This window comes from Dermacentor andersoni, chromosome 4 (assembly GCF_023375885.2).
Source record: "Dermacentor andersoni chromosome 4, qqDerAnde1_hic_scaffold, whole genome shotgun sequence".
Lineage (NCBI taxonomy): Eukaryota > Metazoa > Arthropoda > Arachnida > Ixodida > Ixodidae > Dermacentor > Dermacentor andersoni.
In genome coordinates, this window is record NC_092817.1 from 51,972,752 (window position 1) to 51,998,369 (window position 25,618).

Here is a 25,618-nt window from a genome sequence, read left to right on the forward strand (position 1 = left end):
TAATGACATGTTTGGAGAGGCTCTCATACTTTCCCGTGTAGCATCAAAGTGCGTAAAAATGATAAGAACGCGCACAATAATTCATGTCTTTGTCTTGTGTTCTCGCGGTTCCCTGCTCATCCGTGTTTACTTGATTATTCAAGTAGGGCATGGCTATTAATAATCGCCTAATTGCATTTGCAACGACTCCCCTCTAAGAAATAAGAGGCATGGCAATAAACGAGACGCGTCTGCCGATAATTACAAGCAGAAAGCACTCCGCTGTCATGTCTGTTAAATTACACATCTGCAAGCAAGTGCGGTTCGGTCAGAATATCTGACGAAACTGAGCTATTGTATTGATGTTATTTGAGAGTGCGTTGGTTCAGACGAGAGTAGAAACTGGTGACCACTTTAGGTAACTCGACGAAATGAGAAGCGTCTGTCCAACGAATCGTTTATTCTTCTGTTTCGTTAAGTACGAAGCACAGACTGCGAGGGCACAGGGCACCGATAATTTGGGGCTGTAGCTAATAGCAAATCGTGGTCGGCCTGCAGCATTGCTGTTCCAAAAGTCCGTCCTCGTAGAAACATCCCCTACCAGCAGCTGGGAGCATACATTCCTTCATCCTAAAGGAAAAGAAATGACAAGAAAATAAAGGGTCATCATTGTGGCTGCTCTACCCGATATTATGAATATCATCTGAATAAGTATTGAAGTCATAGTCATAAAGTGAAACATTTACCTTTTATGATTCGTGTTCAAAACAGCAGAAACGCAGAAATGTTACTGCTGAGTGGATAAAAATAAAGTAGGCTGGTTTTAAAGGAAGAAAGAATGGAATACTAGAAAAATTTAGGCTTCCTTGAAATACTGATATCCGTTCCATTGCATATCACGTTATGTCACGCTCTCTTTTTAAACTCACAATCAAGATCCTTTGACATCAAATAATTCGCTTATAAGGCTTCCTATTGGAGATTCTGATAGTGTATAAGTCTGATAATAGAGAGTTTTATATTAAGGGACGCGAGCGGCTTGCGTAGGCAAGAGCTAGGGGCCGCGGTACTGCGCATGCGCAGACACCTACGTCTGGGTGTGCGCATGCGCAGTACCGTCGCCCATAGTTCTTGCGTACGCAAGCCGCTTGCGTCCCCTAATGTAAAGCTCTCTAATCTGCTAATCGCTCGCTACGGCGGAAAATTTTGCAGCCCTTTGTTTTGTTTGCTAGATATGGAAACGACGCAAGCATCTTGATTGTGTTGGCTGTAATTAGCTAAACCCTGACCAATTGAAAGTTATTGGCTGATGTGCTGTGCTCAACTGCAGCAAAATACCACTGTGTCATTGTCATCTGCATCTGTAGCGACAGATCTTGGTGAATTTGTTATATTTGGCGTTATTTATTCTCACAGGGACGTGCGTAACTAGTTGGTGCGTCGCATTTTGACCGCGTTGGAACTGGAGTCTTTGTCTGGGTTGCGTTTGCGCTGCCCATTGTCACGCAGGTTGAGATAATATAATTAGGCGTACAGTGAACGCCTGTCACAAGGGCCGAAATTTTAGTTTGCCTGGTGTATACAGGACGTTTCAGCGAACACTTTCAATAATCTTTAAACGTTGTCTGTGGCAGATATCACAATTATAGTTCATCAACTGATCTACTCGAATCGGTGGACAATACTTGCACAAGAAATTGAGATGCAAAATCGACTAATTAATAAACGTTCACTTATTCAGTTTTTAACTAATTACTTTTTGGCACATATTGCAATCCACAAATTATAGCCACAGTGTTCACAAGGCGGATCCAATGGGAACGAATTTTCAAGATGACACCAGTTTCGAAATATATATTGCCGAACTTTGCGGAGAAATGCATTGGCGTTCCAGTTAATTTTTTAACAAAGCGTCGTTTCATGCACAGAAGCACACAACTGGAGCGCCAATGCTTTTCTACACAAAGTTCGGGAATTGATACCTCTAAACTGGTGTCGTCCTGAGAATTCGTTCGAAGTGGATCCGCCTTGCGAAGGCAACTGCTAGAATTTGTAAATTGCAATATGGGTAAGATATTTAACTAAAAAAGTTAATTAGTGAATTCTTGTTCATTAGCTTATTTTGCATTTAACTGTTTTGTGCAAGTAGTGTCCGCCGCTTCGAGTAGACCGGCTCATAAACTAGAATTGAGCTATTTGCCACAGGCAACCTTTAAACATTTTTGAAAGTGTTCGCTCAAACACCCTGTATGTACTCTGGAGCACGTTTGTGGTAGCTGATAATTGAGGTGCATATCGTGGCAGTCGTTGCAATGTTGCTTTCAGTTTTTTACTGTAATACATAGAGCCATAGTCTGGACGATGTGTATGTCCTTTGAGCGGCTCCAAAGCAGAACTAAAAAAAAATGCAGAAGAGCGTCTGACTTGAGATCTCAAACTATTTGTCTAAAGTCTTCGTTTCCATTCTATTTTCTGGAATATTTTAGGGAACTTTTCTTTTTAAATATAACTCTCGCTCTGTGCATAATTTTTCTTGCTACATTTTCGGTACATAATAAGCTTTGTGGCTGACTCCCGCACTTTTTCACGAACCAGCAGAGTGGCTTGCAATTCGCATTTTATGCGAATGTTATGAACGCAACTTATACGGCGCAATTGTCTTACGGAATGAAGTGCAGCAGGCGTTCCTTGGGCTTGCATCGAGCTTTCAAGCACTTCCCGTCTGCAAGGGTGATGTAAGCTTCCCATACGGATCTGCCCCGGTAGATGCACCTTCCTGAGTTGACACATCCCGAGAAAAGGAAATACGAGAAAAAAAATAACGTGTGTCGGCGGCTGAATATTTGTAGTCTATATGGCCACATAACTCATCTCAATCTAGCCAAGTTTCACGGCGACACAAGGTTTCAAGGCGAGTGCTTCATAATAGGAAACACATGCGCCTTTTATTACTCGTAAAACCGTGATTGAATTCGTCATTGAGGCGTCAGTGTCCAACGACACGGAAAGTAGACAGAGCTCTCTGATAACTTAGGGAAATTAAGAGCTTTATTTTTTGCTGTTTGCCTTTAATCATCGTTCACATTTCATTTGTCAAACGTAGCACACCCGAAAACAAAAGTGTTTCACATGCAATGTAGCAGCCCTGGCTACCACCCATGGTGCGGATCGAGCACAATCAAAATATTTCTGAGCTTCGGCTTATTATACTATGTGCACCTCAACGTTGTTCTAAATCCTTTGTGTGAACAACCAGCCGATTCGAACTACCCGCCAACTTCCCTCCCCGCACCGTGCTCGATACATGCTTACCGTGTCCAATGCCCGTACCGTTTTCACTTGGAAATGAAAATTGTCACGCCTTCCAATTTTGCCTTGTGCAACTTCTGCTTTTCTTCCCCATCTCTGTTTTCTCCTCGCTACAGTTTTGCACCGCCGAAATACGCTAACAGAAACATAAGCAACATCGGGCCTGTTTTCGCGATGTTACATTCACCAGCGTAAAAATAACTTACCGTTGCGAACAGGTACTTTTATGGGACCATTAGGCGGCGTAATTGCTCCAACCAACACGACTACCGCGTGCAATAGAGCAAGCAGCGCGGCCGCGACGTAGCCGCAACGAACGAGCATGGCCGTGCTGCGCTTCAGGCGGACCCAGATTCACTGTGCTGGCTGAGCCGGCTTTGAATACGAGATGCTAGCTGCCATATTATATGCGCGTCAGGGCCGCGAAAGCTCCGACGTTCTCCGGCGAGAAGGAAGCAGCAGCAGCAGCGACGGCTCCTGCCTAGTGCTGTCCGAACTCTTCAAGATTCACGAACGGCCTCGTGTTTCTCGTGGTCGTGAACGGACTATATTTTCTTTTCTCACCGTCTGTCTCTGAAGACGACTTCGCGTCAACTTCAAAAGAAGCGCCGTTAGCAGGAGCCTTTTCGCAAGTGTTTCTTTCTCTTGACTACTTGAGTTCGGACTCTGCCGTCGGGACTGCCTGGACGCCGAGGCCATGCTTTCGCTTTCTTCTTTATTATATTCGGATGCGAGAAAAAGAAGAGTCGGACCTTCGCTTCGGGTACTACGCTGTGCAAAACTTAGAGCAGTCATTTTCCTGCCACTCTGCGTGGCCTAGGCGGTACCAGCGTTTTTGGTAGGCATCTTTATTTTTGTACATCGAAGGCGAAAGATAGAGTGGTCGTTCTTCAGCCTTCAGTACTCAGGTAAGAGTAATAGGATATATCGTTATCCCTTAAGCACCTGGGCTCGATGAACGAAAAAAGAAAAGAAACCTTACGCTAGAATTGTTCGTAAAAATAAATTCCAGCGAGTCCTGATGTTAACCTTATAATTAATAAAGACGGCCAGCTTTGGGAATTTAGCCCCTGATTCCGTGGAGGAAAGATGACCAGTGAAGTGCTGACATGCAAACCGTAACGCTATCCCTTATTTTGCAGCCTGCAACAGCAGCAAAAATCGATGGCGAAGAAAAATGAAAAGGGTGAAGCATCGAAGAAAAGTAAACAAATAGGTGCCGTTAGACGGATGTAGAAGATAAAAAAAAAAAAAAAGGGGCGCGACAGCTGCATGGCGTCATGTGCATCCATGCGTTTCACCTCCAGCCGTGAGCAACCGATGGCCTAAACGGTGGAACCATGAAGCAATGCGCCTCACCTGCATCCGTCTCCATTATAGCAGTGCGCTGAACACTTCGCTGTAAATACCTTCGAAATTTTATTAAACGACATCCGACATTCGCTCGGAACCCAGTTGAACAGCTTACGGTCAGGCACGCTGCAAGTGAGCCTGAATAGATCGTGCAGACGCGTTGAGGAAATTTTGCAGTCTACCTCCTAGTTGTCTATTTCCTTGACAGTATCCTCGAAATCTTTAAAGGCGCTGCCTATTACAGGGTTTGCTAGGCATTGCTGCAGGCAAGCATGTGTAGGCTCCGGAGTTTGAACTTCGTTTCTAAAACAAGTATTGACGTTATGTGAAATATCTCGAATTTCGACTACAGTTATCGTGCTTTGTGCGGTTTCCAAACAAGACCGATTCGGTCGAGTAGCTTGCAATGTGCTGCGTGGTACATCACTTTCGATATACTTTCATTTCACGTCGTCTATGCGGTAGGAGGGGGGGGGGGGGGGGCATAAGAAAGAAAGAGAGAGAAAGAAAGGCAGAGGAAACACCGGGAGGTTAACCAGAGATCATTTCCGGTTGGCTACTCTATATCGGGGGAGGGGTACATGGATGCGATAGGTGAGAGAGAGAAAAAGAACGCGAAAAGAAAAACGAGAGCATAAGCTTTAGAAGGCAGCCAAGTAGGTAGATACGCGCGTTGGCATGTTGTTTCACAAGAAGCAGATTTCTGGCACAGGTTCTAATGCATAAAACTTGCTCGTTTTTTCCCATTTTGGGTCATTTTATCCTGACCAGAACGTGTTCCTTGTCATGTCTCATTAAGAAACACAGCCATGAGTAGTGAAAGACGGCGTCAAAATGTATTATGCTATTTTCCTGGTGTCACTAGAATAGAAATGAGCCGCATTGTATCACAGGTACTGCATAGCTCTGGTTATTTTATGAAACTATGAATAGAAAGTAAAAAAGAAAAAGAAAGCAGTTCTCGGGATTGAGTGGTCATGTACGTAACGTTCATACAAATGCAGTGACACGCATAGAGCCGACGCAATTTTATTCCGACCTTAACCCATCTTTTTCTTCCGCTCCCGCCATCAACTTTTGCTTTATTTCGTTCAGTTGCTTAACAGTCTCGCTTACAACAATTACATCTGTCATGCCTTATAGCTATAACGTGGCACAACTAGTGCAACTAGAGAAGGAAGTGGCGGTTTTAGATGCTCGAGTTTTCCATTTATTCCCAATGACGCTTTAACGTAGCCTCTGCAGTGTTACACACATCAAGTAAATCATGCAGATCTAACGCGCATCTTGGAATCTATACGAAGCGAAGCTTTCGTGAAGCGGGTAAATCAAATCCTCTAAGTTCACACATCTCATTCCTGCGTCATTGGCGCAAAGGAAGCTGCCAGCCGCGCGCGTGCTCTCGCACACCCGTGCTATGCAATATGCTGCACGAGGTGATCACCTCAACGAGTCAGTTGCCATTGGAACGATAGATATAGACATGCGATTAGGGCCTATAATAGTTAGATCCTGGTTAGACTAGTCGTAATGGTAGGAGTGGACAAAAGGACATCGGTTTAATGTGATTCGGTTATTGATGACCAGTTGCCTAACTGTGGCTCAATTAAGGGGAGCTTACTTGTAGTTTCGCCGTCCCAAAACGTTGTCAATAGCTCCTCGGCTTTTTTTTTAAAGAATGAAGGGCTTCAAAAGATTATAAAGATAACGGAGGGTGAAGTGTCCATTTGTACGCAATCAAACAACTAACATTTTCTTTGCACAGAAGAGAATCGCTGTATGAATTATTCGTTTGGTTCGTGAACCGAAGATTATTCATGTACTGGAAAAGATATGCGGGCTCAAGCGCTCTTAGAACCCGCTTCTCATTTGCTATTTTCATAACATGTTTAACTTGCAACTGAACTGAGCTTGTAGGAATAGCGTTCCGATCAAAACAACGAGATACACATTGTCTGGCTAGGGAATTTTCCTGTGTTCGCGAACCCTCGCAAACATTCCATCGGACTCTTACCCTTGACCACTTCAACGTTCCTTCTACTCGTGATCACGTCTTTTTCGCCTTACTGCAACCATCAAACCTTTCTAATGTAATGTACACGTTTTCGTAGACAAATCTTTGCCTAAACTGGAGTCACAGCAGCACACAGCCGCTGTAATTTGAGGCGCTCACGCAGAGCAATATATAGATATATTTACCATTTACAGCGCTAAGCAAATTGGTAGCGATTGTCGAGAGAGAGAGAGAGAGAGAGAGAGAGAGAGAGAGAGAAATGAGATGCAGAAGGCGGGGACATAACCGAAAGCTAAATATCCAGTTAGCAGCACTGCACCTGGGAAGAGGCATGGGGAGTAGTCTGAAGCGCTCACTTCCTTACAGAGATGATTTCAGTGTGATCACAAGGGTGCGGTAAGTCTCCTTCTTTGTGGTTCCCTTAACATCATTTGCTCCAACAGCTATTGTGAAGTGGGCATAGAAGGAACACTGACCCAGTCGAGGGCAAAAAGAGTGCGGAGGAATGCTTGCGAGATGTCGCGAGGTTGCTTGAGACCGCACACTCCATTACAACAAAAATGGCCGATAATGAAAATAAAAACGCGGTACAAAGCGAACCACCGATGACGCCTTACCGTTTAAAACGCGCACATGCTTCGCGCGCAGTGACCGCAGCGTCGGAGCGACGTCGGTCAGCAGGGCGCACAGTAGCAGCAGGACGGCGAGGACGCTGCGTCGATTGAACATCTCGCGACGGAAGTGCCTCCCGCTTGATCGCCGGGCGAGAAACAAGACCTCGTGTCTGGCGCGGGTGTACACACGGATGCCCGGCGCCGATGATGACCGGATATATATCACGGATGCGGCAGGTGGCAATAGTGTATCTCTCTTGGCTGCCAGCGTCTACTGGGGGTGAAGGCAAGTGTCGGTATATGCGCCGAGATCCATCACACCGGCACCGTCGTGGCTCTGAGCTTTACTTAATTGCTACTCTGCGACAGGGGCGGTGACAAAGGCTGTACATTTCCGCATTCGGGATAAAGAGCAATTTAGGAAAAACTGGGTGAAGTCGTTGCATTGTCTCGATGAACACATAGCCGGCGGAGTGTTGCAGGCACCTCGGCGTTGACAGCCACGTACGGGACTCGAACTTCGCGCGCGCGCATCGTATGAAGGTACATACGAATAAACTGGACACATACATTAAAGCCTATAGAGACGTTGTTATGAAGAACAGTGAGTCCCGTTTGCTCATTTACATCTATTGAGGCGCCTGAAGGGGAATGACAGCTTAGCTTCTTTTCTTTCTTTATTCGCATGTTTAGCTCTACGTGCGCGATGAGAAAGGCAAAATTAGAAAAAAAAAAACTAATTACGCAGCCAAAATGGAGTTTGGTTCTACAACCCATGCGTTTATGTTCCACCGCATCTGGTAGACCTGCTTTAGGTTCATAATGGCGGCTCGCTGAGCCAAGCGAACACACATGAGGAGCAACGCAGAAAGCGAAGTTGCCGGAGTTGCTTTAAATCTTTCACGAGCGCGAGTTGTTCTGTTGTATCTATGTCCATTTTTTTTCCTGTAGCTGTTGACGTCTCGAGCTTATCGAGCTCACTTGTTCTCTGAATTGAAGAGAGCGCGTGCTAATTACAGAAAACAAAACAGGTAGCCAGATGCGAATCAATCGCCGACTCGGGTATGCTTATAGATTGTGCTGCTCTTCAGCATGCATGCTGCTGTTTTGAAGTAGTCGTTTAAAAGCAGCAAGTATGCCGAGGTGTGGAAAGAAATGAATGACGGGCGTCCTTATATACAAGCGTGATTTAGTCAGCACGTGTATAAACCACTTTGGTCTAAACGAAGCTGTCTTGAGAGAAGGACATTGTGCTTGGGCTGCATGGATTAGATGGTTCAGCAACAGACACATGTTTAATTCCTAAACCACTGGAAATGTACCGACTAATTGTCAATATGATGCACGTAAATTGTGAGAATGAGGATAACAGCGCTTAAAAAAGAGCCGAGTTCAATTTATTTGTCAGGGGAGGTGCACCAACATCTAAAATTTCGAATGCGACTCGTATGTGTTCTTCTCTCTTTGATTCGTAACCGATTGGAGAATCCACTTTTTGAAGTCTATCGGGGAAACGAATTCACAGGTTTCGTATATAATTAGCCGAGGAATTTTTACTCAATCAGCTATTTCAAGCGTTCACGTAGCAACTGGTATCTCTAAGCAGCAACCGCGGCACCCTAGCAGCCTAATAATTCGGAATGATTTGCTAATTTTAACGCAATAGCGTTAGGGAGCTCGTGTCGCAGAAAAGCCGGTGTCGTCGGCGTCGGCGGCTTTGGCCGTGAGCGAGAATTGGCGGAAGGCAATCCATCAGTAAAAACAACTTGCAAGATGGGCTGGGTGGGAGTCGAACCAGGGTCTCCGGAGTGTGAGACGCTACCACTCAGCCCACAGTTCGATGCTTCAAAGCGGGACAAAAGCGCCTCTAGTGAATGCGGTGTTGCCTTAGAAACGTGCCGTAGAAAGTTATACTGCGGTGTATATCGGTAATTATGAGCATGTAAATTACACAAGTCGCAGTTCAACGAGTAGCGAAGTACGTTTCCGCTACATTTCTTCTTGGCTTGACGCACACGCACAGCCATCTTGCGGCAAACACAGAAGGCCCCCTCCTCGCAATGTACGGCGCTGCCCCGACAGGTGGCGCGCCTCGCTCTCTCCCCTGCTTTATCTCCCCTTCCAGCTTCAAGCGGGCGTCACTCGAACCCTCGTGTTTAGGCGACGCGGCTCCTCTTTCCGCTCACAGCGCGTTTCCTAGGTGCAGCGTCCGATACGGGACGCCTCTGACGTGATCGCTGCGCCGTTGCGCGTCTGGCGGGAAAGCGTCCCCTGCGATATGTGCGTGCTGCTGGCGAGGAGTCATGCGTCTGCATGGTGTTCCCAAGTGAGATAGAGGACGATGCCATCGAAGCGACAGCCCCATGATCGCGTCCGCCTTCATGGCGCGTCGCGGCCCGGCTGTCCGTGCCGATCCCGACGTTTGGCTCGCGTAGATCGTTTCTCCCTCCGAGACACCGACTTCTTTGGTTCGTTCCGCTTGCTCAGGCACACGTTTCGTTGCCGCGCCGAACGCTGCGTTGCTCGGCGCTCACCGCGTGTCTTTGTGTGACTCAAGAGCATGCCGAGCGAATGAGTGGGCGGTGCAAACGGGGTGCGATAACGCTATCGCGTTCGTACTCCTGAATGCGAAGCTTAAGCGTCCTGCAATTTTTTTTGCGCCATACAGCAATTATTTTTTCCATTTCCAGTTAATGTGTGCTCAAAAGTGAGACTGCTTTCGCGCAGAAGAACGGAGTAGTGCATAAATGGGCGCTCAAATGTGCCCTCTGGACATGGTGACGTGCATCATTGCAAGTCACGGTTTGGGACTGGTGGGAAGGCCGCTGTCGTATTCAGGATGTCGAAAAATCTTTTTGATTTCAGGCCGTATCCACTTCATCACAAAACCTGCGTACGCATTCCTGACCACAATGTGCCCGCTATACTGTCGCACAATATGCTTGGATGTCCCAACAGCAAGAGACATACTACTGAGGCTGTGCCTTCCGGCGGGGACTAAGAAAAAAATACGGAAAGCAGTCAAACTAATGATTATGTAACCGATTACGTACTGAGAACGACTATGCGCACCGGGCGGCCGTCGTAATGCGCCAGCGGTGCGTCAGCCATGGATGGATGGATGGATGGATGTTATGAGTGTCCCCTTTGGAAAGGGGGGGTGAGTTGCGCCACCAAGCTCTTGCTATTATACTGCCTAATGTCGTACCTAGGTTAAACAATAAAAAAAGAAAAAAAAAGAACACTATGAACTACCACACCCAAATGTTCTGATCCCCTATTGCGAACTGTGCTTTTGTGCGTCTTTTGTATGTGGTGGCGAACAGCGCCGCGAGCGGCAGAAGTCGGAGCACTGGCTTGTGAAGCAGACGACGGGACGGAGGCGCTCACGGAGCTTCTAGCGTTCTCGAACTGCGTGTTTTAAGGCCTGACGCACCGGAAAACGCATTTCCGAGTGTCTGCTTTTGAGATGGGCCGCCACTTGTATGAGGCAGGCCACATTCATGGCACCAGATAATACATACAGTAGAAAATTAGTGCACATTGCGATGCGAATGCACGCCGCCAACATAGCTCACCGGGGTAAGCTTAAGACGTGTAGCACCAGAATTTATATTCTCCTTGCTATCTTGCTATGCGCGGTAACATCGTCGCGGAGTTAATCATGTAAACAGGGGAATAGCACACAAGTACATTCTCCGACGATGTATCAAAAATGTATAAAATACATTCCCCTGGGTATGTATCCATGGGGCCGCTGGGCGTGCACGTGCCACTTGATATGTGCCCCATGGGCCAATGGGCATCTGCCGCTCTTCAATAAGCCTTTTTTTGACGTGAACTTGGGTCACTGCAAGTATCACAACATCACATTTACACGGTGACATCCCCGTAATGCGATTTTTCTGGCAAATGAGGGTTGGCCTCGACGTTGTGTGTTTTTTTTTTTCGGCTCTCAAAAGGGCGTTCATGCCAAATATGACCTTCAACATCGCGTTTGTGCTCTGTAAGGGCTTTGCGAAGGAGACATTGAGCTAAGAGGCTTTCGCTGCTACCGAAGTGGTTCGCGAAAACTTTCTAATGTTCTTGTTAAGCATACAGTGACGAAGCATTTGTCAGAAGATTGCGAAAATTGCCAGAGTGACTGCGGTGCTTATGAGCGATAACATGTATGCTTGGGCATCTACTATACGGTTTCAATAGCCGTCAAATTCTCTTGAAAGCAGTATAGTGGCTATGGTGTTGGGCTGCTGAGCACGAAGTCGAAAACAGCCGTGTACGTAGATTTAGGTGCACGTTAATAGAACCCCAGGTGGTCGAAATTTCCGTAGTCCTCCGCTACAGCGTGCCTCATAATCAGATCGTGGTTCTTACACGTAAAACCCCATAATTTAATTTCATTTAATTTAGCTGTCTGCAACACGCCTCGTTCCTTCGCATAGATGGCTGGATCAAACCGCCGATTCCGCAGGCATAGCAGCGCGATGTTCGAACCGTACGCATGATTCTATCATACCGACGCCAACTACAGTCGCGCATCTCTACAAGGAACGTCTCTATAAAGGAATGACCTGTAAAACGAAGGCATAACTCTGTCCCTGTTCTTGTGTGAGCTGTGTGCTGCGCGACCTTTTCAATATAGTGACCTGTATGACGAAGGATTCCGTACGCCCCAAGCACTCCGTTATAAAAGGGTTTGACTGCATTACGCTTCTCTGACATGAATGGCACGTATACGTCACGTCCAACATAGCACGAACTGGAGCACTTGTGTGCGCTCTAGCTTCCATTCGGCCACTAGAATTGATGACATTCTTTCTTGCGTCACGAGCGGGAGCGTGTCAGTTTGCTCCATTCTCGCCTCATGGCAGCTAACGCTTTGGGACGTTGTGTTAAACTGCACCCACGCCTCCGGGGTCGGCTCTCATTCCTCAGTCATTCCCTCGTAACAGAACGCTACGAAGCTGCTGCGAGAAATTGTGCCACATTCGGCTTCGACCCAGGTTGTACCGTTTGTTTCTGAAGTAAAAAAAAAATTAATCGACGATTACGGTACTCGCAAATGCGAAATCTATAGGTGTTTTCATTTCGGGATATATTGGCTGGGGTGTACATTCTGTCTCGTGCGGCAAATTGAAAACGGAGCGAAGTGAAGCGCGACTACATCGCTAATCGCGAGATCGCGAGAGGTAGCGCGGCGGCCGCGATTAGCAGCAGCCGCCGCAGACGGACCGCTGCCCATGCAGTGCTTTGTTTCTATATATAGTATCCGTGGACGCGCTCTCCACATGCCATCGGCGAACAGAAGACGGCGCGCTAATCTGGCGCCATGTAGGGTGCCTCGATGTCAGCGCCGCCTCCCGCCGTACAGGGTGGTGACACCTTTTGACCAGGCCCGCGCCGCGCCGCCGCCATATTGTGTCGGAGCGGCTGACACAGACGCACGTGTACACTTCTAGTACACTGTAGCACGTATGCGCACCTTCTGTTGTCGCGTTGTGTAGTGTTTGCAGTTTCCACGAAGCCGCGGTCATATTTGCTAGGGTGACTTGTACGGTTCGGTATGTGCAGTGAAGCGTGTGTCACAGTTTAACAGCCAGCAAACTCTACCATGCCAGGTTGCTGCGTACCTTTGTGCACCCGCGCTACAGAGAAGGATCATAGGTGCCTTCGGTTTCCCCGTGACTCGGAACGCAAAAAAAAGGAGAAATCCAAGTGAAACGTGACTGTTGGAAAGCACCGGACAATTCAAGAATTTGCGAGGTAAGTGTCTTGCTTTCTATTTATGTATTGGATCCGCGCTCTAAGCGGTCTTCACGCTTACATTTCATTTTATGGTGAAGTTAGGCAAATTGACAACCTAAGCGGGATAAAAATGGGTTGCAGTTTGCCTCTCGTATCCTCAGTGCAATCCTTCCGCACCTGCAGTCTAATAATTAACTCAAACACTCAAAACACTTTTTTTTTTCTTTCAGCATCACTTTGATGACGACCAGTTCGAGGGGAGGCGGCAAGATGGTCGTCGGCTTCTTAAATCAAGCGCTCTGCCTACACTCTTTGACTTCAGGCGTAAGTGCGATAGCGCCAGAGGCTATCTTTTTTGTATGAAGTTTAAAGGGCCGCGTCTAGCATCTGACAGTCTGTTTTTTGGTCTTGCACAGCGGCACCCACGCAGAGAAAGAAGCCAGCACCTCGACTTCCCTTGGCTGCTGTTAAAATTCAAGGGAATGAAACCACATCACCACTTCACTCAACAGGAGAACCAGATGCTCAGATGTTTTCTACGGAGAGCAGCGAAGAAAAGTGGTCCTCCCAAGAAAAATATGCACGAGCTCTGCAGCTTTGGAAAAAATATCTCCTTTGTGTCCGCATGTGAACTGCGTAAAGCACTTCAAGACGCTTAAAAAAAAAACAACGAAATGAAAGAAAGCCTGACGCACGCGAGAAGGAAGTTGAAGGCGAGTTCAAAAAAAAGCAAGGAAGCTGGAGGAGAACCTTTCTTCATTGACCGCGAACCTTAAATTTCTTAATGATTATCAGAAAACCGCTTTGCAAAAAACTAACAGGAAAGGTTGTGTCTGGAACAGTGAGACCATAAAGAAGGCACTAAAGTTCGCATGTGGTTCAACTGGGTATGACTTGCTGTTGGAACAAGGCAACCAATTTACCTTCACGACGAACGCTGTGCAGACGACTACAGCATTTTTCTTTCAAGCCTGGCGTCCTCACTGAAATCCTTAGTGTCATGGAGGCCAAACTGTCAGCAATGACCGACATTGAAAAGGACTGCGTTCTTTTCATGAATGAGATGGAAATTAGAAAAGGTGTGGAGCTTGACCGCGGCTCTGACTCCTTCCTTGGCAAGATAACCCTCCCTGAGTGTGATCAGCCTGCCAACCGTGCACTTGTTTTTATGGTTGGTGGCATCAATTCGCGTTAGAAGCAGGTGATTGAATACCATTATACTGGCTCATTTGTCAATGGAGACAAGCTTAAAGACCTTGTTCTTCATTTACTGAAGCTTTGTGCGGACATTTTCTTGCGTGTGCTTTGTGTCACTTGTGATATGGACAGCTCTAATCCTGCAATATGGAGGAGTCTGACCTTGCCATTGTCTCGTCATTCTGTCACAGTATGCAGTATGCCTCATCCGCAGAACAGCAGCAAGTCACAGTTTTTTATGCCAGACCCATCCCATGTTCTTAAGAACATCAGAGGCCACCTTGTGCGCAAAGATGTTACGCATCTGAGTGAACAAAATCATTTCAGAATTCTGTCTGCCCAGTAGCGAGGTCACCATAGATCATTTAGAAACTGTTTTGAAGTTGGACATAGAACAGCTGCGAGTGGTTCCAAATCTGAATAGTGCGCATCTGTCGAATGGGCATTTCACAAAAATGAAGGTAGGAATCGCAGTGCAGTTTTTCCGAGAAGCCAGAACAGAATTTAAGTGTGCTTTCGGGCAAAATATTCTGCACTGCTTAGCGTTCGCGCAGGAAGTAATCAAAAGCCGAGCGCCTGAGTCTGTTTAAGAGACCCAAGAATTATCCTAGATGGCTGCATTGATATTAATTTGTCAGTGTGTAAAAAGTACACCACACCTTGCATTTATAGCGCACATGCTCTTTTGCGTTGGTACATTTCGCACGCGCGATCTCTCCCTCCACACACACACAAAAAAAAAGAAAAATCAGTTATCGCTAACGCTGCCGTGTCTTTTTTTGCCTTGTTTGCTGATCTTGCAATTCACGACTTATCTGATCTACAACGTAGTTGAAAGCGTCTTGCGGTGATTACGTCCTTCTGCGCCTGTATTTTGAATGGTAGCTCCATAAACGTTCGGTTTGGGCCACAAGCGCGAACTTTATTTCGAAACATTTCCTAAAATAAGCGAAGACGCACCGAAAACAATTCGCGGTCTTCGAGGCTCGAAGCTTACTCTAGCACTTGCTTTATTAAAAAAGGTTCAATTCACCTCTGCTTTTGAGGTGAGATGTAAATATAATGATACACACACGCGTAAAACCGCAAAAGAAACTAATTTTACTAGAATCAGCAAACCCAGATCCTAAATTTGCGGTGTCTGCCATAGCGCGCCGCTACGTGCTCCGACACAATATGGCGGCGTTGCCGGACGTGTCACCACCCTGTACGGAGTAGCGCGGATCGAGGTACCCTAGCGCCATGTCGTAGTGGCCATCGTCGCAGAGCCCGCCTTGCACATAGCTACGCTTTTCTTCTCATGCTTTCGCCATACCCTCCGCCTCCGCCTCAGCCTCCTCGCGCTCTCTTCACTGTCGCCGTCTTTCATGCCCCGCTGTGCTTCGCGTTCGCACTTTCATATTTCGCTGTGCTCGTTCGCTCGGGTACGCCGACGCTCAACGCAGGAACGGGTGCCTATAGGAGCTGCGCACTTAAGTTATGGACAAATAAACAAGACGTAAGTCTCCCTCTTTTTGTTTCTTGAGCTGCTTCAGCGATCACACATGTGTCAGTAAGTTCCTGATATCTGTTCGCTGTAATTATTTTTATCTTTGGAATGCTTCGTCATTCTTAATGTTTTCGAAACTAGCCCAACCTTCAGTCGTGGTTCATTTCACACAGCTTAGCGCGACGAAATCCATCGGTGGCGGCAAGTGTCAACACGCCGGTGCGTTTCCATTCGCCATCGATGCACAACAAGCAGTCATGTGGCCGATGCAACTAGAGTTGGGATGCGGGACGAAGGAACATATATATGCCCTATAATGAAGGCTGACACACTGATACTACGGCAAAATGGCGAGTACAAGTCTGAGTGTTCACCTTCGTAGCCCAAGCTTCGCAGCCATCGCAGCTGCGTAGGCGAAGACAGGTAATTCCCATGGGACACGAAGCTCTTCCGTATGAACGGCTCCTTTATTAATGTTATAACTACTAGACCATAGCAAAGCAGCGCTGGAAATGCACAGTGCTGAGCGATTGAGACGCAATACTCGGAGCGCGTGGATGTCACCGTCTTTCTCTTTCTTTCTTTCTTTCTTTCTTTCTTTCTTTCTTTCTTTCTTTCTTTCTTTCTTTCTTTTTGGCCCCACTGGTGAACTCTACGTGATCGCCGTGGTACCAAATGCAGTCACAATGTGTCACATATGTTCTCGCTTTCACTATATAGCTCGATGCATCAGTTCGGTGTTCCCAGTGCTTACAGTCGGTGCAAAAAGCGCCGGCGACCACGCCCTTAGAGTAACGCGTTTCAATTGCTCAGCACTGTACGTACTGGTGCCTACAGATCGCGCGTATCCAGTCTTTCCTCCGTTCTATCTGGAAGAAGCGGCGGTGAAGAACGATTGGAATGGATGGCCTACGCAGCTACAGTAATGTTCCAGTAATTGTTCGTGCAACCAAAAACGCAACATGTTTGATCACATTCGGTTTCACGTGGTACTTAGGCAACTTAAAACAGAGAAAACGACGGTACATATTAAATCAACGTAGCTGGCGGCAGCGTCTAGCCCGGCTCGGCCGTCACATGCCGTTACATTCGCGGCGCCGCCGCATGCAGGCGCCACCGGTGCCAACTCATCCCGTGCCCGGTGTCTATTAGCGTCACAATTTCAGTGTTTAGCACATAGTATCCATTCCTGCCGAAAGCCACGCTCTTCCAGTCTCTCACATTTACCGGCATGGCATTGCCATCGCGTCCAGAGATCAACGTTGCGGGCGTCCGTACACAAACTTAAGAGGCCTCGCAGTTCAAAAACATTCTCCCTTAAAAATCTGCACTTAAACCACTGCACTGTTATACATTTCGGATGGCAGGCTTTCCATTGAGCTACAATGTCACCTCTTTTTCTCTCTACGTGTGTGCGTTTCTTCAGCTTTCTGTCTCCCTTTACCCCTTTCCCAGTGCAGGGTAGAAAACTGGATATCTATCTTCCGGTTAACCTTCCTGCATTTCTCATCTCACTTACTTCCCTCTCTCTCTTTCTAGAAAATATAAGAGGTCTTTGGATAACCCACGATGTTTAAAATTAAAGGGGAGAGGGTCGAGTTTTCGACTACTGCGTTTGGCGGACAATGACACGAAAGCTAGCGGGGAATGCCGTTTTGTCGCTGCGAATCACTAAAATTTGGAACTTTGCAGCATTTCGGGCTGGTTTGCTCACGGCCGGGGGCGCTTACTGGGGTGAACAATAGTTACAAACTCGTCTTGTAATGCTGGTCTCGAGTGTCTAGACATGACAGCAAATATTTCGCCGAACTGTACACAAAGAAGAAGCTGCGTGGTTTAAGGAGATCTAAAGTTCGCGTAGACGCCTTAGAAAAGGATGTTCCGCGCTTGAGAGATCTCGCAGCAGTGTAATATTCCATCCAAAGTCGAAGAAGCATTAGGCTGATAGAATCGGAAACGACTTTCTCAGCAAATGAAGTACAACGACACGATAACCGCCCACTCAGTATGTTTGACGACCCCCCCCCCCCCCCCCCCTAAGAGAAATAAATAAATAAATAAGCAGAGCAAAGAAAACAGGCTACGAGACATCACTTTCCAGGTTTTTGCTTTTTGACTATTCTATGTGGCTTCGTCACGTGCTTTTTGATCACAGACTTCCCGCCACGATTCTGAGATCCTTTCACGCTAGGAGGCGTTAGGTGGTCGGATGAGTGCCCGTTGTGGTCGCATTCCGGGTAGTCGCAGCACTCGGGATATCGTCCGAGCTTTCCGGAAGCGATGCGGCAGGCACCGTCGGTCAAGTCGACGACAAACTTGGGACATCTGCGATAAAATTTCTTTAAATTCACAAATACGGTAAATGGTAAAAAAAAAAAAAAAGCCGTTAACAAATTTAGGTGATTGGAACGCCACGCTGCGTGTAAACTGTTGCCCTTGAATGTGTATGTACGATGAACCAGTCCGCATGGGACACGATCACGGTTGCCTGCATCAAGTATATGTCATTTCATCAGCGTCTTGAGAAATCTGACCCCCGCTTCCCATTTGCTTTTAGGCAACCCTCGCTTCCACGGAACGAATCGCGCCGAAGTATTGCAACTTAAGGAGAGAGAGACAGCAAGGAGAGGAAAGGCAGGGAGGTCAACCAGACGAGCACCCGGTTTGCTACCCTACACTGGGGGTGGGGGAAGGGGGAATATAAAGAGGAAGAGAAGGAAATAGTAAGCACTGAGTGCGTGTGGGGGAACGCACAGCGACACTATAAACGGTCTCTTAAGCCGGTGCACTTAAAGTAGTGTACTAGTGCACGAATCGCTTTTCCTGCCAGTGACGTGTGCGGCCACGGTCCCAGTATCTTTGACTCGGAGAACGGTCTTGAGTCCAGTCGGTTTAAAGTTGTCCGCTGAGAGAGGCGTTGTACGTCGTAGCGAGGGCAGGCGCACAATGGGTGCACGATGGTTTTCTCGCACCTACAGGAGTCGCACACTGGGCTTTCGGCCATTTCCATACGATAGGAGCAGGCGTTCATGAACGCCACTCCCAGCCACAAGCGGCACAGCAAGGTTGTTTCGCTGCGGGAAAGGCTAGATGGCAGTTGTAGCCGTAGCATGCGGTCCAGTTTATGCAATCGGCAATTGAACGCACTTCAACCCAGGAAATCTTGCGACTTTTTGCGTGCAAGTAAGCGAAGTTCCCTGGCAGCGTCCGACCTCGCCACAGGTGTTGGACACGTCTGGGTATCTTCATGGGCAGATCGGGCAGCCTTGGCAGCTAGGTTGTTGCCGACGATGCCACAGTGAGCAGGAATCCAGTGAAAGATAATGTTGTGCCCTGTTTCCAGAGCATGGTGATGTACTTCCCTGATGTCGGATATCATCTTTTCGTAAATTCTGTGATGTAATGAAGATTTCATACTGTGAAGAGCTGCCTTAAAACAACTTAAGGAAATGACTCATCAAACTATGGGAATAATAGAAGTAATGGACACGCGCGTGTCATGCCACTTCTTTGAACACGGCGAACAAAAATTTGTAGTCTCTCGCCTTCACGATTCCTTTTACGAATATTTCACAGAGCGGACCTTCGGAAAGAAAAAAATGTCGAAGACAGAAGTTATGGTTAGACATACTTAGTTCACTCTACTATGACAAAAGGCAGTGAGAAGCTTATTTGAATGGTCGCTATTCACAGGTTGTTTAAGCGATCGTCTTTTGTCTAGCAATCATTACATCTTGATTGGCGCTGACTTTTCTGCAATATAGACGCTAATAATCATTGCATCACATGTCGCGCAATCATTAATGCGCTTTTTGCGATCCTCTAAAAGGAGAATAAATGAACCGAGGGGCTCTATCTATATTTATTTGCCACCAGGTGAAGAAAAGAGATAATGAAGCGAAAGAAAGTGTAGCGAAATTTAACTGTTGCTCGAATGTAAATGTACAAGGAATAACGAAAAGAAAAGCTGAAGGGAGCGAAAAGATTACTTGCCGATAGTGGAAGTCGGTTCCACATATCCATATATACTGCAGTGTGCGTGTGGTGCACTGCGAAATTGGTTACAGCGGCGATGGTCCCGTCGTCCATGGTTTCTTGCCTATTTATGCATTTGTACGATGTGTAGTGTTGGCGAGCGTCACTCAAAGCCATGAGCTGTGGATGACATCAAGTAGTGCGCGAACTTACGTGCAGGCTGCTGGTCAATAACTGTCGTATTCTGCGCCACGGCAAAAAGGCTGCCGCAGTAAGGACCCTCGGCAATGAGCGAGGGGATGAAGGGGAAACCTAGGGGTTCCATCTTATTTTGTCAGTTATAAACATATAAAAGCAATGACTCGTTCTTTTCTTTCTCTTCCTCTCATTAATTCTATATCATTTTTCCCATCTACGTGCAGGGTAACAATCACAAAAAAAGATTCTCTGGTTAATTTACCCGCCTTTCCTTTCTGTCTCTTTCGAATTGGTGGCGTTGGCGCTAAAAACGTGGCTGCCATCCCCATCCACACTCATTCGAAATTAAGCGCTTGTTAAGTAATGCAAAGGAGCTAACAATCATCGAAGCGTTGTCTGAAGTGATCGGTAGCTTCTTAAGTGTGAAACCTGTAGGGGTACCTTTGGTAGAGTCGTGCTACAACTCGGGTGGATGGTTTATTTCACTTTCATGAACCTTTTTTCCACCTTAAGGGCTTCCGCAAAACTGATTTGCCATTTTCGCCGTCTCTTCCTTCGAGGTGTATAATTCGGCCTCGCTCAGCATGCTGTATGCCGCAGCGAAAATCCACAGACCGCTGAGCACATCCTAATGGAATGCGAAGGGATGCGCCCAGTGAGACCCGTAGGTAACGTACACCTTCTAATTTAAAGTGGGCGGAAGCATAAACTGGCCAGCAGTCGAGATAAGCAAGAGAGGTTTAGGGTATTGGCGGAAAAAAATGTAGCGAGAAGATTGATACGACCGGATCCGTTACAGACACAGGTAGTGGTATAGGGAAGACAGAAGGTATTGAGGCAGAGAAAAAAGATTAAGGCAACGTGTATGAAAATGTTAGAATGAAAAGAATGTATACATACCTGACCAGCTCAAGCAGGCTAGGTGACTGTTTGTCACTGTCCGGTTTCAAAGGGGATGCCAATAAATCATCATCACCAACAAGCGCAATAGAGGAGCGCCGATACACTACACGCCTCATACATACCTTGTTTCAGCGGTGGTATATAATACGTTGTGGCGCTATATTAATTCAGTGCTAACACATTACCGTCGACAGTAATATTGAGATGGGTTCTGACAAAATTTTTCTTTTATTCGAAAAATTGGAGCATAACATTATTTGCCAGGTTGGTAAAACCTACAAAATTATTTTTTTGTTGCACGTAAGCGCAGTGAACAATTATAGATAAAACGTTTCAGTTACTCGGATTGGGGGAATGGAACGGACCAGCTCAGCCGCTTAAGGAGTGGGAATGGGCCAGCTCTCAACATTGCGGGGAGTTAAAAGGAGGGAAATTACGGGGATCTGCACTCTCCGGAATGGAGTGGGAATGGAGTGGAGGACTACAATCCGCAGCTCTGGTAGGGATGTTTGAATAGTAAAATTTTCTAATCGAATGCGAATATTCGAGAAAAATGACCATTGAATATAAAGTTACATACGCATATTTTACTTCCAGCCAGTAAAATACCAAGCGTGGAGTCCTCCTTAGAAAAACAAAACAAAACACAAAGAACAAAAGGCCTTATGACGTTATTTGCATGGCTTGTTTAGAGCAGTTAATGCCTTCGCAAATGGACGTTTGGTGAACCGAGGAGCTTGTAAATGATAAACAGGTTTTTCATTTATCTGGGGCATACAGACAATGACAGTAACGAAAAAGGCAGCAGCCGTGTCACCAAATTCACCTGGAGTGCTGAGCTCGCTCGAGGAGAGAAGTGTTGTACTACAGCGCAACCAATTCTTTTAAAGGGTTGCCAACGTGCTGCTAATGTCTAAATGGTAAAAAAACTTTGCCTGAATCGAGACAATTTGGCATATAGGCCACGCAAAATGACGTGTCCATAATGAATGACTCGAAATTATTGAGCAATGGTTATCTGCTTCGTGCGTCCGCTCAGGAATTCTGGCAACCCTTCGCAGCTATGGTGCAGCAGCATCATTTGAAACAGTTTTCACTTCCATCATTCTCTCTTCTTTGGGACTCCACTAAGTGTTACCACTGAAATGCTTTAAAGAAATGAATGCTCAATAAAGCCTAGAAGTGAATTCGCGGATCGAAAATGATTCGAACAGAAAAGGTTATTCGATTCGTATTCGATGTTTAGAATGTTCGCACACCCCCTACATTTAAGGTAACGCAGATCTGGTTTGAAATTCGTTTCGAAGTCGTGATGTTTGAAAGCATTCATTTGGACTCACTCGATGAACTTGATCGACCTAGCGCTGGCAGCACAGATGTAGCGCACGCACGCGACATCGTCATAGAACGAGTGTCCATCTGGGATCGCCCCGAGGTTTGTAATGCAGGTTCCTGCAACAAAACATGAACAAAATAATGAAGCCACGTTAAATATCGATGATTCGATACGATCTTTGCAAAAATTGCCGTCAGTCACTGAGCAGTGTGCAGTGGCATCCACGCGAGGACCAAAACTTGACGTCTGCTCGGGTAAACATTCATTCGATCGTATGTGACTGAGGGTTGGTAGATAATGTGAAAGGGTGCATTGCAGTGCGGCTGCTTCGCGCAGCCATTGGCTTGGATTTTCTTAATTTGCGTGGTTGATTTTATTGGGTGATCGTAAGTAATGTCACGCATATTACTGAAGAACATGCGCATCTTAAATAATCACGCCCGTAAGAGTCTCAATCTTTTTTATACCTAATACTTTCATTATTTATACGTGGAGTTCAGGGGCTGAATTCACAAATATCTTTGTTGGTAAGAGCCATTTACCACTGGCCGGCAGCTTTCGCTAGCAGTGTGTCCACAATCAACATTGGCTGATAGCTTCTCTTACAAACGGTTTTAGCTGAACTTAACAAATGTATTGGCGAACACGGGCCCAAGTTTGACGGCAGAGTAAATCTTGCGGAAGGAATCAAAGCGTTTTATTTGCTCTCTTTGGCTATCTGTCGCTAATAAAACCTGAAATACATTTGGAAATGTTTGCCAAATCTTAGAGACAGAAATAACTTGCACCGGAAGGCAGCACAGCAACGAATAAGCTATGAACCCTCTTCGCTCAGCTTTATCTACACTCATGACTCCTTAGAGGGAGAGTGTGACGGAAACGTCGATTAAAAATAAAAGGAAAATAAGAGGAAAGTCCCATACTCGTAGTAACCAAACGTAAGAGGGTTCTTCGATGTCTTTCGCTTCCTAGTTCAATTTTCTCGTCTTGCTTGAGATAGTAAGCACAATCATAGATTATCACTGGCACAAGTTAATTGTTTTGCTATTCAAGCAAAATTACGGTACGGTGTCTGTAAAAGAAGGGCATTAGTGAGAGAACGGATTGCTTACGATGCATTTTTTTTCTCAAAGAGAACAGGCCGAAGTAGAAAAAAGAACAGAGTGACTATGGCACGAAAGTACCGAATAGAAGCGGAGCTTACATCTCCCATACATGCTCAGTGCTTTTCATATGCTTCGTTGCAGTATGAGTTTGTATGTATATATACAATACAATGACGCTGTAACAGACGATTCATCAACATGTACTATTTATGTGATCTACAACATATTATAGTCCGCAGCTTTGTACTCTACCTTTTACCTTGCAGCTAACAATCAGAATGCACACCGTACCGTTGGCGAAGTCCATTCTGTACAGTATCTCAGCCGACTGGGCTTCAGCGACGACGATGAGCGCCGTTGCCGATACGATCCAGAAGCTTGCGAGCTTCATGGCGCACTTTCATGGGTCGCGAACTCCCGAACGCTGGCCCCTTGCTATCTGTGCTGAAAAGGCTCTCGCAAGAGAAGATCTCGAATGAATGTTTCTTCGGTGTCTCCCACGCTGCGCGTGCGTCTGATCAAGTTAACAGAGAAAGAAAGGATGCCACGGGTAGCGCGACGCGCGTTTGCTCGGCTCGGCTTAACCAACTGGTTATACGATTGTTATCTTGTGACGAGCAGCGCACTTGACTTGTACGACACCTGGGCGCCCCGCTCTGAACTTATGGTTATTCTGAACACATGACGTGCTTGTTTGGTGCGTTGTGCTTAGCTAGCTTTGGTCGACGTGTAGAACAGCACCCAGCTGTCTGTGACCTGGCACGTGTCGCTGTAACGCGGGGGGAACTGTTGCCGAACAAATACTGATTAGGAACCGATTGTGCGAGCACCTACAAGGAGGCTACAGCTGGCCAAAAACGCAGGCAAAGAAATCGTGTTGCCTAGAGCTCTGAGATGCGGTTACTTGTTTGTTTGTTTGTGTATGATTTTATTGGCAATATAATTTATTTTCTTTTAATCCTACTTTCCTTTTTTTCAGTACTTCAACGTGGCTTTTTCGTTTCTGCTCAGTGAAAACATTAGTTAGCACTGATATATGAAAGAGGCGACGGGCGTGGCATATCGCCTTTGTAGGCAGTGAAGATTGCGTACAACGGACCGGGATACACCTCCAACAGCGCTTGCGCTGTGCGCTGATTTTTTGGGTGGGAACACAAATTGCCTGCACGAAACTCGGTATGCTCTTTCTTGACAACAGATGGGGGCACGACACTGGAACCGAAATAGAGCCCTTACCGTGCCCATTGTTTTAGGTTGCCCTACCCTTCATCGCACCTGCAGCCCCACCTGTCGCGGCCCGCTTGCGACGCTGTGCAACGCGATAACCAGGGCCACCCGCAAATCGAACGCAGTCGCTTACCTTGGCCACCGAAGACAACATCTACCGGCAACGGTCATCGACTGGCGCTATCAGCGCGAGAAGTGGCTGTTATAAGCTGCCACTCGAAATTTCCTGAAGGCCCAACACCGGATTCAAAATGGAGTGCTTACGGGGCGGCTGCTTTAGGTCAGTTACATGGTTAAGTATTACTGTCCAAGAAGGAGTAATTGTTCTTTACTTACGGTGTCGTTCCCAAAAGTAGCAATGCAAGCGTTCCAGTGCTGTAAAGGTCGGTTCGTGTTTTGTGCGAATGGCCTATTGCTGTTACTGCGAGGCGATGTTGCATTAAATCCTGGACCTAAGATGTTTTGGCTGCTGTTCTGGCTACAGTGAAAGAAAGGTTGTACGAAACAAAATTCGAAACCATTTGCGCGCTCTAAAACATTGGCATACATGTGTAGAAGTTACATTGAAGCAATTCGAGAATTCTTACTGTCGAGGTAGGTAGTCTTGAACAGCGAGACACAAGGCATGACGCCCAAGCTTAGTGGCTTGGGCGTTGTGTTGCTGAGCCCGATGCCACTGGTTGCATTCTTAGAGCCTACGCATTGCAATGAAGGTAGACTTCTCCAATCAGGCATACCTCATAACCTACAAAAAAGCTAAACCACAAAATTTAAAATTTAGGTAAACAACAAAGGTTATTTTTTTAGGTTCCTGCATTTACCCAGTCTTCACAAATAGAGAACGCCAGCATACGGTTACAATTTAGGACAATGGAGTCTCGATGAGTTGATGCCGAAAGCAGTTTTAGACGTTGTAATCTTCATTTTTTTTTGTCTTTCAAGACGAACCGCCTGAATCTTGGCGGACCGCGAAACAAAGAGCAATGTAATTATGTTCCTGGCATTGCTCTTCAGTTATCCCAAATTGAATAGTTTCACAGACTTAACAAAGGTTAAGGCTTACAAATGTAGACAAGCCATCACAATATGCACATTTTTGAAGACAGTGTTTAATAGAAAAGGGTCATAAGATAAAACGCGCTGACTTGGCAGCAGTAACGTTGTCGAACACAG

At 46.4% G+C, this 25,618-nt stretch overlaps 1 protein-coding gene and 1 long non-coding RNA gene across 3 annotated transcripts; both read right to left on the bottom strand.

Annotated features, from left to right (window-relative positions):
• Positions 1 to 424: 424 nt before the first annotated feature.
• LOC126537158 (uncharacterized) lies at positions 425 to 7,516 on the bottom strand. 2 transcript variants are annotated; one of them, XR_008613757.2, is made up of 3 exons: positions 7,273 to 7,516; positions 2,644 to 2,755; positions 425 to 609 (listed from the first exon to the last, which is right to left on the bottom strand). It is a non-coding gene; the product is annotated as an uncharacterized lncRNA (long non-coding RNA). The 2 variants fall into 2 exon arrangements; XR_007600755.3 differs by lacking the exon at positions 7,273 to 7,516 and adding an exon at positions 3,495 to 3,677.
• Positions 7,517 to 17,775: 10,259 nt separating this feature from the next.
• On the bottom strand, positions 17,776 to 23,955 carry LOC126536723 (uncharacterized). The gene is made up of 3 exons (XM_050183740.3): positions 23,510 to 23,955; positions 22,117 to 22,228; positions 17,776 to 18,025 (listed from the first exon to the last, which is right to left on the bottom strand). The coding sequence occupies exons 1-3, from the start codon at positions 23,607 to 23,609 to the stop codon at positions 17,791 to 17,793; spliced, it is 447 nt and encodes a 148-aa protein (XP_050039697.1). The 5' UTR covers positions 23,610 to 23,955; the 3' UTR covers positions 17,776 to 17,790.
• Positions 23,956 to 25,618: the final 1,663 nt, after the last annotated feature.